Source organism: Dermochelys coriacea, chromosome 3 (assembly GCF_009764565.3).
Source record: "Dermochelys coriacea isolate rDerCor1 chromosome 3, rDerCor1.pri.v4, whole genome shotgun sequence".
In the NCBI taxonomy this organism is placed as follows: Eukaryota; Metazoa; Chordata; order Testudines; family Dermochelyidae; genus Dermochelys; species Dermochelys coriacea.
The window spans coordinates 184,252,195-184,271,444 of NC_050070.1; the positions used below are offsets into that span (position 1 = coordinate 184,252,195).

General features: G+C 39.6%; 1 protein-coding gene and 1 long non-coding RNA gene across 2 annotated transcripts in view; one reads left to right on the forward strand and one right to left on the reverse strand.

Annotated features, from left to right (window-relative positions):
- The window catches only part of LOC122459667, a 1,177,620-nt gene that overhangs the window by 123,478 nt on the left and 1,034,892 nt on the right, over positions 1-19,250 (reverse strand). The gene's annotated exons all lie outside the window — the stretch shown is intronic.
- LOC119853209 (follicle-stimulating hormone receptor) overlaps positions 1-19,250 on the forward strand; it is a 155,361-nt gene that overhangs the window by 109,120 nt on the left and 26,991 nt on the right. Inside the window, 2 exon segments of the mRNA XM_038395966.2 lie at positions 11,826-11,897; positions 14,129-14,206. Coding sequence (XP_038251894.1) covers positions 11,826-11,897; positions 14,129-14,206 — 150 coding nt within the window.

Below are 19,250 nucleotides of genomic sequence, written 5' to 3' on the forward strand. Positions count from 1 at the left end.
CTAGATGACCTCTTGAGGTCTCTTCCATTACTAATTTTCTATGATTCTGTGTTCCAAGTCCCACAGTATCTTTCAGCATCAGATCCTATGGCCTATGTGCACACCAATCCCACATTCCACTCTATGAGCAAGTTCCTGTAACAGTCCCACAATTATGTTAAACTGAAATAATCGTCACAGGGAATTACCAGAAATTCCAGTTGTATGAGTATCAGTAAATAAATCTTTATTCCAGTTGTGAAGGAAGCTGAAAGATGACTCGGTGTCTGATGTTTAATGGCCTTCTCATTGTGCAGTGCAGGTGCAAGATTGTCCTGCGGAACAGCTTGGAAGTGCTTTTGCAGAACAAAGCATTCTGTGGCCACATTAGTGTTCTAGGCAGCCCTGTTAAATCACACTTGTTAAGCTGATAAGTAAACTAGGGCTGTCAAGTGATTAAAACAATTAATCGGGATTAATCACATGATTAATAGCGATTAAAACAATTAATCATGATTAATTGTGATTAATCACACAATTAATCGTACTGTTAATAATATAATACCATTTATTTAAATATTTTTGGATGTTTTCTACATTTTCAAATATACTGAATTCAGTTACAACACAGAATACAAAGTATACAGTGCTCACTTTATACTTATTTTTCATTACAAGTACTTGCACTATAAAAAAAACAAAAAAAATTGTATTTTTCAATTCACCAAATTCAAGTACTGTAGTGCAATCTCTTTATCATGAAAATTGAACTTACAAATGTAGAATTATGTAGAAAAAAACCCACATTCAAAAATAAAACAATGTAAAATTTTTGAGCCTGCAAGTCCACTCAGTCCTACTTTTTGTTCAGCCAATCTCTCAGACAAAGAAGTTTGTTTACATTTGCAGGAGATAATGCTGCCAACTTCTTGTTTACATTGTCACCTGAAAGTGAGAACAGGCATTCTCGTGGTACTTTTGTAGCAGGCATTGCAAGATCTTTACATGCCAGATGTGGTAAAGATTCATATGTCCCTTCATCTTCAACCACCATTCTAGAGGACATGCGATCATGCTGATGATGGGTTCTGCTCGATAACGATCCAAAGCAGTGTGGACCAACGCATGTTCATTTTCATCATCTGAGCCAGATGCCACCAGCAGAAGGTTGGTTTTCTCTTTTGTTGGTTCGGGTTCTGTAGTTTCCGCATTGGAGTGTTGCTCTTTTAAGACGTCTGAAAGCATGATCCACACCTCATCCCTCTCAGATTTTGGAAGGCACTTCAGATTCTTAAACCTTGGGTCAAGTGCTGTAGCTATCTTTAGAAATCTCATATTGGTACCTTCTTTGTGTTTTGTGAAATCTGCAGTGAAAGTGTTCTTAAAATGAACAACAAGTGCTGGGTCATCATCTGAGACTGCTATAACATGAAATATATGAGAGAATGCAGGTAAATCAGTACAGGGGACTGTGACAAGTTCGGTCACAGAGAGCCCCCTTAGGACTGCCACCTGATATACTGAGACTACCTCTGAGCCCATTTTCCCTGCAGCTTGGGACTTCAGAACCCTGTCTTGTTGAGCCAGACATGCCAGCCTGCTGCAACACAGACCAGGTCTGAATCACATCCCCAAAGCTGCAGACTTAACTGAAAACAGTTCAGGAAGGGCTCCTGTCTCTAGCAACGAGACACCCAGCTCCCAATGGGATCCAAACCCCAAATAAATCCATTCTACCCTGTATAAAGCGTATACAGGGTAACTCATAAATTATCTGCCCTCTATAACACTGATAGAAAGATATGCACAGCTGTCTGCTCCCCCAGATATTAATTACTTACTCTGGGTTAATTAATAAGCAAACGTGATTTTATTAATATAAAAGGTAGTATTTAAATGATTCCAAGTAATAAAAGACAGAAGAAAGTAAGTTACCAAGCAAAATAAAACAAAACACATAAGTCTGAGCCTAATACATTAAGAAACTGATTACTGGTGAAATCTCACCCCCAGAGATGTTCCAATAAGCTTCTTTCACAGACTGGATTCCTTCCTAGTCTGGGTCCAGCAATCACTCACACTCCCATAGTTACTGTCCTTTGTTCCAGTTTCTTTCAGGCATCTCTTTGGCATGGAGAGGCCATCTCTTAAGCCAACTGAAGACAAAATGGGGGGGGGGGGTTTCCAGGGCCTTTTATATTTTTCTCTTGTGGGTGGAACCCCTTTGTTCTCCTGTGCAAAATCACAGCAACAGGATGGAGTTTGTAGCCACCTGGGCAAGTCACATGTCCATGAATGATTCAGTCGATGCCTTTGTTTACATTTAGTTTGAACTTTCCCAGGAAATCTCAGATGTGGATTGGCAGATACAAAAGTGCCATGCAAATGCCTGTTCTCACTTATTGGTTACATTGTAAATAAGAAGTGGGCAGCATTATCTCCCGTAAATGTAAACAAACTTGTTTGTCTTAGCAATTGGCTGAACATGAAGTAGGACTGAGTGGACTTGTAGGCTCTGAAGTTTTACATTGTTTTGTTTGTGAGCGCAGTTATGTAACAACAACAAAATCTACATTTGTAAGTTGCACTTTCATGACAAAGAGATTGCATTACAGTATTTGTATGAGGTGAATTGAAAAATACTCTCTTTTGTTTATCATTTTTACAATGCAAATATTAGAATTAAAATAATATACACTTTGATTTCAGTTTCAACACAGAATACAATATATATGAAAATATAGAAAAACATCCAAAATATTTAATAAATTTAAATTGGTATTCTATTGTTTAACAGTGCAATTAATTGCTATTAATCTTTAATCACGATTAATTTTTTGAATTAATCGCGTGAGTTAACTGCGATTAATCGACAGCCCTAAAAAAACACCTTTTCAGACTGTGAGGAATCTTCACCTGCTGGAATTCACCACTGATTTAATAAAATAGTGGGCCCTGAGCTGCCTCTCACAGTGGTGTAAATCAGTAGTAACTCTATAGGAATCAATTGTGTGAGAAGGGAATCAGATGCAGTAATTCTGCCACTGGAGCTTCAGAATGCTCTCCTTTAAATGTTAGCCATAACACTGATATTTTGTTGCAAGCTTCTTGTCATTAAGGAGCAATGCAATCACAATTGTCTGCTAATTAAGATCTTGGACCTTCGTGTAATGCTAATGAAGTTTGTCTATTCTGTGCATTTCAGTTCACTAGACATCTTATAGATCTGATCTGACCCAAGATATTTTTAAAAAAAATCCCCTCTTTTGAGTTGTGTGTTGCAGGAGTCCTCTCTGTCCCATAGTATGCCCCTGCTGGGCTGTTGTGCAGCATTCCTTTAATGAGTAGAGATGAAGTTCTAGAACTAAATTCACTCAGTACAAGAGGTGGGGGCACATGTCATGAAGCCATTTATAATTCCCTAATCCACAGGGCCAGAGGCAGCCTTGAAGCCACTTCCAGTTGCAGCCAAGCAGTTCTGAATTGTGCCAGTGGTAGAGGAACCGTAATGGACTCTGCCGCAGGGGAGGATTGATGTAGCAGAGCACAGCCTCCATCACACCATATCCCCAACTTCTGTACAAGAAAGTAGGCAGAGGCACAGGGCCTGATGCTGCGCCGTGTTCTAGCAGAGAGTTCCCCTTCTCCACTGGGATGCTGTGCTGGGCATTTGCCTCTGAGAAGCAATGGGGCTGTAACCTGGCTAGAGTGTCTGCTGTACCAAAATTAGCTGAAGCCACAATGAGATTTGACTAACTGAATGTCAGGGTGTTTAATAGGGAAATAACAATGCAAACATCTTCATGTGGGTAAAGGCATATTTTCTTGGCAATGGGGAAAATGAATGATATTCCAGTTGTCATGAGTATAATTTACATGCCTTTTGCCTTTGGCTGCCAGACTGAATGTTACCCATACTCTATGAACTACTATACCTTTATGTTTGACTATAAATGGCTACATAGGTGCAAAAGTATGTCATTGTCTACCCTAAATAAAATCCTCACAGCAAGCAGCAAAGAATGCATAGCCTATGCCAAATATAGTTTACTTGGCAGGGCTAGCAATGCCTATGAAAAAGAGTGAACAACAGCATATTTTCTCAAATATAACTAACTGATATATGGAAACAAAAAAGCATCTGTCTTTGCATAGATATCAATACACTTTTTTCACTCATTTTCCAAGTAGAAATGCATGAAATAGGATGCTCAAGGAAAGGGTAAGCCTCCCCAGCCCAGTTATATGTTGGCGTCATTGGGACTCTTTCCATTGACTTCAAAGGGCGCTGAATTATGGCCCAAGTGAGATAGCTACAAGACAGTTGTGTGTAACAAAGAAAACATCCACACTTATGAATGCGTGGAAACAGAACTCAAAGCTATCAAACCACACCCAATTCTCTGCTCACTATAGGGCATTGACTGTTGTGCTAGTTCTTTCCCCACATAGCTGTCATAGCCTGACCTGTCACCAGTATTAATCCCGCCAACATTTCTTTCACATTCTGGTTCCTTTTTTCCTTTCCATTTCTTTGTGTTCATTTCCCTTATTTTCCCTAAACCTTTGTTCAATTTCTCCTTACAGTTCCCCTCCACAGCACCTTTGGGACAGTGCTTACTACAGTTTAATGGGGGGGGAGGATATTTCCAAACAGTTACTTGATTGCTAAAATGCCAAACCTTGCGGTATTATTCAGTTATAAACTTGAGAAATTGCCAAAAGTTGGTATGAATGTTGGTCCAGATTCTCAGCTGGTGTAAACCACTGTAGCAGCATCATGGAGCTGTGCTGATTTACATAACAATTTGTTCAACCAGTTCTGATGATTTCTAATTCCCTGGGTACAATTCACAAAGCACCTTGGGCACTTAAACTCCAGAGTTAGACATCTAAGTATCTGTGCACAGCACCAATGCGATCCACAAAACTCCCGGTTGGCTTCTGTCTAGCCCTGTCAGTGCATAAACTCACTCAGGCTAACTTTCTGCTGTCAAAATTTCCTAGGCACCTAAGTTTTGGACCCTGCGGTATGCACACTTCTGCCCCACTGTAACCTATCCTCCATTAAATTTCTGAGTAATTTGCAAACCTGGGAAAGATAGACATTCAGTTGCCTAAGTTCCATGTGGGGCTTGATCTGGTAGGTAGCCTCAGACAACTGGACTCAAGGCTTCCCACCTCTTCTTTCTAGCCCAGTGTCTATTTAATATATATCCACCCTGGAATAGTCATTTGTTGAGAACAAGAAAGAGAGAAAGAATGAGTGCTGTGATGGTGATGGACCCTTATCCTTTCAAGCTGTTTATGCCCTCCTATGCCTACAATGATACCCAGATGTCCTTCCTTGGCACATTTCTAGATGAAATACCCCAATGTTCTCCATGCTCTTGACCGTTTCACAGGCTACCATTTGCCTTTTTCTCAACCTCTCTTTAGAGGACAGAGATACATTTATTTTAATGATGAAAAGATCGGGATAGTTTTGTTTAGGGAGGAAATTGCTCAGAGAGGACACAATAGAAATGTACAAAAGAACAACTGATAGAAAGAAGGTAAATCAGATTCTCCTGTTTATCCTTTCTCATAATACAAAATCAAGGGGATAGTCAATGAAAATGGAAGGCAAGACATTTAAAACTGAGATAAGGGAATACTTTTTTTACTCACTGCATAATTAATCTGTGGGGCTCCCTGCCACATGATTCCATTCAAGCCAAGTGCTTAATAGGAGTCAAAAAAGGATTAGGCATGTATATGGCTATATATGTGGAGAACATCCACAACTCATAAAATAGGAAAAAAAATTGTAAGGGGAGTAACAAACCCTCATGCACCACAACATAACTTAGACTAACCATCAGAAGCTAGGAAGAAATTGTAGGTTGTTATATAATTGCCCATTACTGCGAGTCTTGCACCTTCTTCTGAAGGTTCTGATATTGGTCAATGTCAATGACAGGATATCAGACTAAATGGGCTACTGCCCTGGTCAGTATGCCAACTCATATGTTCTAAGATCCACAGCCAGTACATTGTCTGTGATCAGATTGTCAAAATCCAGTTCAAAAAAACTAAAGCAAAAATAGGTACTTATTGTCAGTTTGCAGAAGACAATACAAAACACAGAACATTGTCAATGCATGAGATGGAGAGACACTGGGCAAAGTATTAAAATATCAGTAGCCCATCAATTTAATGAACTTTGCAGTATGCTGCTTAAGGGGTTTTCTATAAGATTCTTCAAACATATGAATACTATTACTAGCTCTTTATTATGTCTAAGGAAGAAGTGATAGCTAGATTTCTCAGTGCTCCCATCAACCTATGGGATAATTACATTTTCTAAGTATCGAATATTAATATGGTATTGCATGTCAGCTCTGGTAGAAGTACATTCCCACATGCAGTAATGGACTCCACTGCAGCCCATTAACATCCTATATTATCACTGGGAAAAAGTCTGAGAAAAAAATTCTGTTCTAAAATATAATAAACTTTTCTGGGTCAGACATCATCAAACTAAAAAACACACCATAAACTTCCTCACCAGTCTTTCTCAAGCAGAGAAAAATTGTTAATTGGCTTTCTTGGATATATGCCAAAGAGAGAGTCTGTTTCAAAATGGTAACTTGTTGACCTTTTCACGGGTGCAAGATAATTTATCTAACTGTCATATTGGGGAAGGATAGTAAGCTGAGGTATTGTACATTGGCATGTAGCAATGCCTTTTCAAACCTCTCTTTTCTTTCCAAAATTAGTTCACATTTGTAATCTAGGTCCTATGATGCTGTTACAGTGGGTATGTCCAGCTCCCACCTTGAATTATTTCAATTTAAAAGGAAAACAGTATTTAAATATAACATTTTCAGAACATTATTGTGGCTGTATAACTAGGTCTCAGGAAAAAGTGGAAACAATGTTCATGTTGCTTTGTAGATGGCAAACCTACTGTCACAGGCTTTCCATCACTGTGTTTGTGCATGCAGAACATGACTTCTTGGAAAAGCTGGCACACACAATTAATAGCATGCTTCCTAAATACAGAGATCTTTGGCCTTGCTACAAGGATACAGTACAGCATAATGATGATTAACACTGAATTCCACATAGCCCCTGGTCCTTGAGTGTGTCCTCAGGGGAGGAAGGGAATGCAGGCGGGCACAAAGAGACATTCCCCACCTATATGCATGCTCTGCTCTAGGTTCAAGGTCATTTGTAGCCCTTGCACTTGGGAGAGCACTTTGACTATACAGCTCTGACTGTACCAGTCCATGGACTGGGCTGTGCACACTGTAAAGGAGCAGTCTGCACCACCTGAAAGATACCTTAAGGAGCTTCAAAAGAAATTAATTATGTTTCCCTGAAGTACAATCCCTTCCACAAGCTCCCCCTGGGGTTGGTGACTCTGCAGTTCTTCCAACTCAGGACTGTGGCTAAGTGGCTCAGTCTGCCCCTGAGAGTTTTATGGTAATCTCCCCAACACACTACGCACCTTCCTGTGGAATGTTAGCATATTCCGAATTACTTGGTTCGTGTTTGCCAGCTAGAGCTTCATTACAGAACTGACATTCCACTGGATCATTTTCAAGAATTAGAATTGAAACACTCCAACCAAATGTCTGAGGTTTTCCCACTTTGTTTAGAATTTTTCATCCACATTATATGTAACTATCTTTTGGGATTTGCATGTAACATACAGGGCCAGAGCTATGTCAATTTACTTCCACTGAGTATCTGGCCGATCTGATTTTTTGTTCTGAAAGGTTATTTGAGTGTGTTCTTAACTGCTGAATTCTTGACTTATATCTCAAATGGCTTCTGCATTTAAAACTAACTTCTGATCTTTGTTTATTTTATTAGGATATGTGTGTGTACATATATATATATATATATATATATATATGTTTATAATATAAACCAGTATGAATGATTTAGAAATCTCATCTTTGTCTCTGACTTACGTATTTGGTTCATTTAACAAATATGTACAATAAGTTAATAAGTTAATCCATGCTCTCAATTTTATGAGGCATCTCCTATGGTTGCATAAATAAGAGTGGAATTTGGCTCAGTATCTGCAAATGAGTGCCAGAAAATCCAAGAGAGATGTGGGTGGGTGTTTTGGTTTTTGGAAAAAAACACTCCATCCTGTGTAACCTTTTTTAAAAGACAATTATGACTTTGGAATGCAGCCACTGACAATCTGAGAGAAGCAAGCTGCTACAGAGCTATTTATATATCTGGTAGATGGGATTCAGTTATAATGTATATTAAAGGAGACACTTGTTTAAAGGTAGTATAAACAGAACATATATATTACATGGTAAATATATTGACAAAACTGTCCTGCAGGACGGATATCCAGTAAATGTGATTATCTACATTCTAACAAGATTACGAGATTCACTCTAGAGATTTGTTGTTTGAGTAAAAAGAGAGAGGGAGGCCCGACAGAACTATGGTTTAACCATGTTTTTAGTTTTTCTGCCACGAGTTGCTAAAAAACAGTCTTTCCTGTTTCTAATCATTGTCCTGTCCACCAGTGCACTCCACACACTGCACTACCTGTAGATTTAATAAAAGTGTTACGATTTTCTAAATTTTATACTCCATAATCCCATGCCATTAAAAGCAGTCGAATTACACATACCTGATGTGAGAACAGAATCCTGCCCAATGCCTCTGGGAAAACAGAAGGATAGTGACTGCTGCATCATGCAGACATTACAAGTTCCCCTTCCCACTTGCGGGGTGCAAGCTCTGCTGACCAACATGACCTACCTTTTGGGGGACCTAGTGGTGGTGGTGATGGTGATGGTGGTGGTGCGAGAGTACTGTAGTCCTTGCACTGTCTGAACACAAGGATCAAGCTTAGCTTTGGGGAGGAAAGCTATTAATTCCCTCCCCTCTGCCCTACTATAACCCTACACAATCTGGCAACAGATTGTTATCTGCCTCAGCACAGACGTTATTAAAACAAATGCATGGTATAATTTGTATTTAAATACAAGTGTCTCTCACATTTAACACCTTAAACAATTGCATGGAATTATAGCCATAGGACTCTCATTGAAAATCAAACCCCACACAATTCTCAGCTCATTTAGCAATTGAACTTTAAGTACTGTAAGGAAGTTGATGCAGGCAGTGTCTTTCTACCTTTTTTAATGGTTGTTTTGCTAACTCTATTCACTGTGCAGCACTGCAAGATGTACATTAAAAATAAAAATCTTGTGATGACCCACCTGCTGCATTAATAATGCCTTTCAATTTATCTGTATATGTTAGTTTTGCAAAGTACATTTTGTTGCACTTTCTTGATCACTTGTGACAAGTTGGAGTTGTTTTTATCCAGTACAAGCATGCCTGTTCCCAAGACAAAGTAATTGTGACATTTAAGAAATTGTCCCCAAGGTGTATTCTTGCATATTCAGTGCCATCCCTTTAAATGTTCTTTCATGTAATGCAAAAGCTTGTGGTTATAAAATGAGACCACCAAGGAACCCATTTTTCATCGTGTCTAAATAGCGTATCCATATTCCGCATTTGAGAGCTTGAATCAACACTTAGGTATGTAAATGGCCATTTTATGGACCTAAGTGTCAATTTAAATGCCCAAATGTGGGATTTGGATGTCCTGTTTAGATTTCCACATTTGGTCATGAATACCTGAAGGGTCTTTTAACAACTTTTCAGGAACATTTCAGTTTCACATTGAACATTATATGAATGCTTATTATGTTTTCCAGCGTCTCAGCCAGAGTTTTTCATCATCATTTAATTATTCAAGAATGTAAGCATGCAAAAAAAAATTACATCCAATAACAGAAGACCACTATTCTGTGTAGATGCTAATACAAAGGCCTGGTCTAGCCTACGACTTTAGGTTGGCTTAACTACATTGCTCAGGACTGAAAAATGTCATGCCCTGTGCAAAGTAATGAAGCCAGCCTAAGCCTAAGAAGTCTTCTATGAGCTTAGCTACTGCCACTCAGAGAGGTAGATTTACTACAGTGATAGAATAACCTCTTCTGTTCCTGAAGTGTCTAATGTAGACATACCCAAAACATTCGATATACCACTAATATATTTCTTTAAAAACAAAAAAAACCAGTATTCTCAGTTCAAGGTTACCTCCAATACCACCTCACACAGTAGAAACATACAGGCAATTTGCCTTAACTGAAGCCTGCTCTTCTCTTTGTCTGGTAATGCAACTGGCCTAAGCTAGAAGCCCAGGCAGCTTTGCTGATACCTGTGGCACTGTCCTTTCACTGTATATAGGTGATCAATATATCATCAATGTTATCAAACTAGATAAAATTTTATGAGCCAAAAAAAGTATTGTGTTCTGTAATATTCTGGTTTGGCCTTGTGTTGGGGTGTGTCATCCCCATCCTGGGCCAGCAAGGGTTAACCAGCTGCTAGGAGCCCACTCGGCCGCCCTGCCACATTTGCACTTGTTGTCAGGTAGTAAGGGGGGCAGTTAAAAAGGAAAGAGGAAAGCTCAGTAAGAGGAAAGGGTATGCTCAGTACCTCTCCCAAGACTGATTGCCAGTCTCCCCAGAGGAAGGTAGGCCTGGGACAGGATTATTGTGTTTGTTTTCTCCATGGGACTAGTTCTTTGCTCTGCTGCAAAAGACCATAGAGCTTTTCTGTGCCATCTGTGACTAGCCTGAATGATGTAAGTAGACTGTGGCAGGGTAACCCTTGCCAAATAAAACCTGTGGACTTCTGGGGACTGGTCTCCACTACAGCTGTAAGTCGTCCTAAGTTACGCTACTTCAGTTACATAAGTCGACTTAAGTTAGGTTGACTTAGAGCAGTGTCTACACTGCACTGTGTCAACAGGAGACGCTCTCCTGCCTACTTACCTTATTCTTCTTGGGGAGCTGAAACACCACACTCAATGGGAGAGCACTCTGCCATCAATCGCAGAAGTGCTGATCTAGCCATAAGTATAGACAAGCTCTTGAGTCCTACTGAGTCTGCCAGCTAATTTGTCTTGGACTCTGAAGAGCATGTTCACAGGCTTCAACCACAACCCCTGTTGCAAGAAACCTGGCATTTTCCAGTGGAAATGAGAATTCCACTAAAGTGAAGGTTAAAAATTATGTTTAAAAATGGGTTCATATTTACAAAAACATTATAAAAATATGTTATTCTGTATCACTGTGATTAATCAGCTTAAAAGATAGTGGAGAAACAAACGCCATGACAGAATCTTTCTTCAGTCCAGAAGGTCAGGTACTTTAATTATTCTCAGTCTGGTAGTTCATGTCTTCATTAAATCAATAAAAGGTGTAAAATTAGAAATCAAATGCTTTCTACTCTTGATTCTGAGGTCTCCCCGAATCTGTGTAATAGGCATGCCCTTCTTTCATTTTATTTTGGGCACCCTAAAATCAATCCCTAACCTGGATCCTTCAGTTGCTGAACCAAAGCACTATTGATGAACTGACATCTAAGCAAAATACATTTCTGAAACCTAACAAATTAAGGCTGAAATGCACCCCTGTGCAGGGGGTCAGTGAAAGGCCCCTAGGCAACATCAGTTTAAGTCCTGAGGGTAGCATTTCAGAAAGCAGTCAGCATTGCCCTTACTCCTCTCCCATTGAAATCAGTGAGAGTTTTACTCCTGACTTCAGGGTTAGGCCACTACTTTTGAATATCCCACCCATACTATACAACATAAGTATGGCTTCCCTGGTGTATAGGCCTTCTGCACACGGATCAATTATGCCCTAAATTATTGCAATTTTATTCCAGTATTTCTTCTCTGTTAGTTTTATTTTACTCTTGAGCCACAGCTAATAATCTTCATTTGTTCTCTCCCTCTTTAGGTCAATATCAAACACTGGTATTAAGTTTTTACCAACTGTACATAAGCTACAATCTCTCCAGAAAGTTTTATTGTAAGTTTATATTGGCTGCTTTTAACTTTTTGTTATCTCCATTCGAATGGTCTGCTCCTCTAATAAGATCTAGGACACGTTTTCCTTTGCAGTTGTTTAGTGACTTTGTCACTTCATCACCAATTGTGTGCATTGATAATTTGTTTTACATTATTTGAGTGTTCCTGTGACTTCTCTATACCAGATTTGATATGTGGCATGTGACAGAGAACTTTTTATTTGGTTCATGGGACCGACAATAGCCTTTAACTTGTAAGTCACCAATTTATATTCAAACCAGGCTGGCAGAGACAGAAATTTGTTGTCATCTGGTGACTGTTCTATGATCAGTGTAAAATGAGTTGGTCTCAATCCACTTCCCAGTGGACAGGTCACAAAAAATCACTGCAGTCAACACCCGTGTTGGCAATAGAGGTGATTGGAAAATAGGGTAATTTTTCCCTTAGAAAATTTCAACAAAAATGGAGAACAAATCATTAATTTAAAAGTTTCCATGGAAAATTTTGACTTTTTGTTGAAAAAACAAAAACACAAACATTTTTCTTTTCTTTTCTTTTCTTTTTTTCCAACAAAAAGTCAACACTTTCCATGGAAAGCAGGGACTCTCTGTGAAAATTTTCATTTAGTCAAAAACCCAAATTTTCCATCAAAAACCAGGTTTGATAATCCTGACCCCTTGAAGTCAGTAGGAATTTTGCAATTGACTTTAACAGGAATTCACTATCAAAAACACAGTTTGGATAGGAATTTTTCAGCAGCCCTAGTTGGCAGTCACAAGCAGAGCACCCAGGGAATGAATAGGCACTCTTGTTTTACCCTTACAGGTGGCTGGTGTTGAGGTATATTAATAGAAAGTTGGAGTATGTTTCCATTACTCTTGCTTAGATTTAAATCTTATATGACATTAATCTTCAAGAATATTAATCCACCACCTATTTTGGGTACTGCTATGCAAATATATTGGTACTGTGTTTTGTCAAGTATGGAGTTTCTGGAATTGCACTCTAGCTCTTTGTGAATCCATATAGCAGGTACAGCATGCAAGGACTTATGTAACCTTTTTTCTAGGCAGCTTTGTAATCAACTTCAGACTTAGTTACTCTGGATCGATCTGTGCTAGTGAATCACGGGTTATTTGCCTGAGGTGAAATTCCTCCCTTTGCAGAAGGCCAGCATGAGGCCTACATACCATAAAGTCCCAAAATAGATGTTGGTTGAAATCCTGGCCCTCTTAAAGTCAATTGCAACACTCCTGTTGACTTCAGAGGGGCAGAATTTCACTCCATAAGTGGGAATTTAGTAGTGTGTGTGTATGCGTGCATGCACATGTGTGTGTATGCATGTATGTATAAATGTTATAAGGCCTTGTCCTGGCTCTTTGTACAAGTGTGAATTTCACTTACTGATACTCCTGTTGATTTCAATCGGAGTTACACTTGCAGAATGAGGCCCCTGTTTAACTATCAGATAATTCAGTATTATGGCCATATATAGCGCTCAGAATGAGACAAGTTTAGAGCTGCATTAGGTTTCAGGCATTGCAAGCAATTCATTATGTTCACTGCTTTCCATTAAAAACAGCATGAAAACAACAATTCTCCCAGTGTAAATTATGAGTGATACTGTTTAACTGCTTGGAACTGTATTTTGAGCAAATAACAGAAATGTGTATGAGTATATCCTTTTATATATCAGTCAAAAATATATTACTGTGGAACTGAGTGAAATGAATACTTGTCAATGCAATAGACTGTCAGAGGCCCCAGTTTAGCCTGACCTAGTTTTAAGCACGAGTAGCTGACATTAGTGGAGAAATTACTTACATTCTTAAGTACCTTCATGAATCAGGGCCAAAAAAGACCACTCTTTTCTGCATTAGTTTAGGGGCCAATCCTGCAACTTCTTTAATTACTTGTTGTGGCAGTATTATTCATGGGTCTGAGGGTTGTAGGATCCAGCCCTAAGTGCATACTGTTGATTTTGCCTTGCTTAAGATACATGATCTAGAAAGCAAAAAGAAATAGTATGGAAGTGATTGCTCCCATTTCACTCCCCAGCAGTACTTGGACAAACTTAGTGATATCACTCAGGAAACCTACATGTAAAATATTTTCTCAGATCTAATATGAAGAAAAATTGTTTTGGTGTTTGAAGCATCATTTCCTGTCAAAGAAATGAAAGGATCACAGAGCTACAAAACTGTTTAATTTTTACTTTACTTTCTTTTTCAGAGATATTCAAGATAATATAAATATACGTACAATTGAAAGGAATTCCTTCATGGGCCTGAGTTCTGAAAGTGTCATTATGTGAGTAAGAACTGGCAAATATCACGTTAGTTTACATCGTCTCCAGAATAGAGCCTGCGAAACCTTGTTGAGTGCTATTTTATAGTTTTGCAAAACTAATTTTACCCTGTAATTCAAACCCATGTTGGTTTTTTTACCCCAAGAAGATTGAATTCATTTATAACAAATTCTGGCTGGAAGAAACCTGTCTTGTTGTTAAATATTTGTATTGTGCAGCCCCTCAAGACACCAGGCAGGGATTGGAGCCCCAGTGCAACACACACTGAACAAAAAGATGATTCTTGTCCTACACATTTGCCAAAGTATGTAACAAGAGACAACATGTAGATACAGAAAACAGGTGGGAGGAAGCCAACGGGATGGGGCAACAGTGAGAACTATATATGTGCTGTGTATCAGGGATAGAACTGCCCCCGAAAAGTTAAGCTGGCAAGCATACAAATAGGGCCAGCAGAGCATCATGGAGCCAATAAGCCTGATGGCTGTCTCCTCCAAGTATAAACTCAGGACAGCAGAGAATAATTAGATATCCTCTTTTTTTCATCTCCCCTATATCACTGCTCTTTTTACACAGCCTTTGTTTATTCTTCACTCTGTCTGTGCACTATTCCATTTGACACCCTCATTTTTCACTAGGTTTCTTCTCTCTGACCCCTTTCTGCTCCTTCCCCCCCCAGTTTTTCCTAAGTAGAAATTGAACCCAGAACCCACTTTAAACCCCTCCCCCCATATTTAAATGGGTTTGCAATGGGCAAAGCTCCTAACTAAGAAATATCTCTTGTCTTCTTTTATACTTTCAGTATTCAGTAATCTCTCTCTCCCTCCAGCCTTTTCATTTCAGCTCTGTATTTTAGAATCAGAGCAGAGCATAGAGAAAATGTAATAATTAATGGTACCAAGGTTAAAGACCATGATGGTTCCATATATTACAAATTGTGTTCCAAAGAACGAATAGCTCATCCATATTTGCAGTAAGATACATCATTCAAAGACATTCATTATTCAAGCAAATTACATGTAGATATGTGTAAAATATGGTATACTTGTACATAACGTTAATGTATTGTTACAGGCCACTTCACAATGCAGTTTCATGCTGTGTAGTTAGATGACTTCTCATTTAACTTAACAATGATGTTTTTTAATGAACTAGCTGGGTTTCCTGATCCCTTTTAAAGGAACATTGAAAGTTTGTTCGCTGTACTAAAAAGCTGCTTTCATTCCACCTAGGCAAATGCCTAGTTTGGAAAATTTCCCATTACTCCCTGCAGCTTGACTCAAATTCAGGAAGCAGGGGTCATGCAACAAGGGACCAATTCTGATCTTACTGATTAGGGTGGAAGCAGGATAAGACCCTCAATATTTGAAGATAGAGCTATAGCAAGATTAACTACTATTACCCCTCCATTGTCTACCCCACAGATTCTCAACCTTTTTCTTCCCAAGCGCCCCCCAACCAAACATGCTATAAAAACTCCATGGTCCACCTGTGTCACAGTAATTGGTTTTGTGCATATAAAAGCCAGGGCTGGGATTAGTGGGTAGCACGCAGGGCAATTTCCTGGGGCCCCATGCCACCAGTGCTCCTACAAGGCTACATTGTTCAGGCTTCAGCTTCAGCCCCGGGTGGCAGGGCTCAGGGACCTGGCCTTCAGACCCATGCGATGGGGCTTCGGCTTTCTGCCTGTGCCCCAGCAAGTCTAATGCTGGCTCTGCTTGGAGCCTCCCTGAAACCTGCTTGAGGCCCCCTAGGGGGCCCCGAACCCTTGGTTGAGAACCACTGGTCTACCCCACCATTTATCCATCCATCCCCAATCTACTAAATGTGGATAGTATTCTCTGAAGAGTGAAAAAGTATTATCAGGGATATCCCCACTGTTATGTGGAATAGATACCCAGAGAATAAGATCCTAAATCTCATTTGTTTACATTGTCTGTCTTATTTAATCATAATGATAATACTTAGCACCTATATATGGCACTTTGCATCTTCTAAGCACTTTGCAAACAGCACCTTCTGAATTTCTACAAACCCCTAAGAGGTGAGGTAACTAACTACTGTGGAGCCAGATTCTTTCCTGTTATCTGATTTCTTTATGCCACCTGCTACCCTCGCAACATGATGGGACCAGAGAACTGCCTTATCTCCCTAGCTGGGGATTTCCCAAGCTTGTAGGAGTACCATGTTGACCCTGAGGCTCTTGTGCCACCTATCCCGTGGTATAGTGGTCATTTTGGGGAAGAGTGAAACCTGAGTGCTACTGCACTCCAGCTATTCTGTACAGGTGTAATGGTCCCTTGAAGTCAAAGCCCACTAACTTTAGAGCAGACCTCAGGCTGCAGTAAACTACATGAGGGTTAGGGTTGGCATAGAACTAGCCCCAGAATCAGGGAGTCACAACCAGTTCCTCTCTGCCCCCACATCAACAGCATCCACATTCAACTACATCCACCAAAAATGAAGGCCAGCCCAATATGCAAATGTGGAGAAGACATCCAAACAATGGAATATCTAGTGAACTGCTTCCTTCCCCAAGATACTTCTCGAGTGGGACAGCTTTGATTCATTCCATGTCACCAGAAGCCATAGAGTAGATGACAAACTTGGACATCAACCTTTAATGTTCCTTTTCAAGTTGCCTTACCAAAAAATTGCATCCAATGAACAATGGGTGCAGCTGAAAATCCAGCCCATTATCTTTATTTTATAGAGAGAAAACAGACACAAAGGTTAGGTGACCTATCCAAGGACACAAAATGAACCAATGACACAGCTAAGATTAGAATTCAAGAGTCTGTGACTCCCAGCCCCATTCTCACTTAACTAGACCAGTGGATCTCAGTCTTTTTTTTTTTTTGGACTGTGACCCATACATGAAGACAAGATGAGTAAGACAGTCTCATGCTGCTGCATGGGATGATTTTGGGATATGAGGTTGATGGAGTTCAGAGGTAGCCCTTAGGGCTTGTCTACACAAACACTTAGTTGCAGAAAACAGGTGTAAATCCTGCTTGTACACTGAGTATCCATGTGGACCCTGCTGCAGTGCACTAAAAGATCCATAGTGCACTTTGATCTTCCCTGCTTTGAAATGGGAATAGATTAAAAGTGCACTATAGAACTATTATTGAATGGCAGGAGAATCCACACAGACAGTTATTGTGTGGCAGGATAGAACAAGGTAGATTACACTGAAGCTTGCCACAAACTAAGTATTCATATCAACATCCCCTAAAATTGTTCATAGTTCTGTGGTAGCCCTCTACACGGGTGAATTTCACCCACAGGGAATATCATGGATGGGCCACAGAAAAATAGGAGAAAGCTGCTTTTACACACCTTTGACTTCATTGCAGCTATTCTGCTTTTATACAGAAAGTAGAGCTAATTTCTTCCAGGAATGAAGTACTGTCAGGGTTCCCTCCCCACTCTGAACCCTGGGATACAGATGTGGAGACCCGGATGAAAGACACCCTAATCTTATATTCCACCATCTTAGGTTAAAAACTTCCCCAAGGCACAAATTCCTTTCCTTATCTTTGGATGGTATTGCTGCCACCACCAAGTGATTTCAACAAACATTCAGGGAGGGGCCACTTGGAGCCCTATCCCCCCCCAATATCTCCCCAAACCCCTTCACCCTCTTTCCTAGGGAGGCTTGAGAATAATATACCAACCAATAGGTTTTAATAAAAGTACAGACCAGACCTTTTATGTTTTGGACACTAAAATCAATCAGGTTCTTAAAAGAACTTTATTATAAAGAAAAAAGTAAAAGAAACACCTCTAAAATCAGGAGGGAAGGTAATTTTACAGGGTAATAAAAAGATTTAAAACACAGAGGATTCCCCACTAGGCTCAACTTCAAAGTTACAAAAACATGAATAAACCTTCCTCTTAGCACAGGGAAAATTCACAAGCTAAAACAAAAGATAATCTAATGCATTTCCTTGCTATAATTTTACAATTTCTGTAATTTTAGATGTATCATTTCAGAAGGAGCTGGATTACTTGCTTGTTCTCTCTCTTTGTCCTGAGAGGGAACCAACAAAGAGAGCACAAACAAAATCTTCCCCCTCCCTCCCCGATTTGGAAGTATCTTCCTTTCCCATTGGTCCGTCTGGTCAGGTGCCAACTAGGTTAATTGAACTGATTAACCCCTTACAGGTAAGGGAATTCTGTACCTATGGCCAGGAAGGATGTTATGATACTCCATACATAAAGGTTGTTACCCTTCCCTTTATATTTATGACAAGTATACTATTTAGTTTATTCAGTTTCTTGTATACCTTTAATAAGATCTTCTTCTGGTATACCTCGCAGTACTGAATATCTCTCCGTAGGAAGGAAATACCTCATTTTAAACCCAAATTTGCCTCCATCCCCACATAACCTTAATGTTCCTTCACTTGCACTATTGTGAAATATTTATATCAGAAATAGTAATCCATGGAACTAAGTTTATTATATTAAAAAAAATAGATCCTACGTCATGTAAAGCCCCCAGCATCACTATGTTATTTTATTCCAGCCTTGGCAGGCATATCTGATCACTGCTGCACATTTTAACCAATATAGACCAACTAAAAAGAACATAAGAACATAAGAATGGCATACTGGGTCAGACCAAAGGTCCATCCAGCCCAGTATCCTGTCTACCGACAGTGGCCAATACCAGGTGCCCCAGAGGGGGTGAACCTAACAGGTAATGATCTAGTGATCTCTCTCCTGCCATTATCTCCACCCTCTGACAAACAGAGGCTATGGACACCATTCCTTACCCATCCTGGCTAATAGCAATTAATGGACTTAACCTCCATGAATTTATCCAGTTCTCTTTTAAACCCTGTTATAGTCCTAGCCTTCACAACCTCTTCAGGCAAGGAGTCCCACAGGTTGACTGTGCACTGTGTGAAGCAGAACTTCCTTTTATTATTTTTAAACCTGCTGCCCATTAATTTCATTTGGTGGCCCCTAGTTCTTATATTGTGGGAACAAGTAAATAACTTTTCCTTATTCACTTTCTCCACATCGCTCATGATT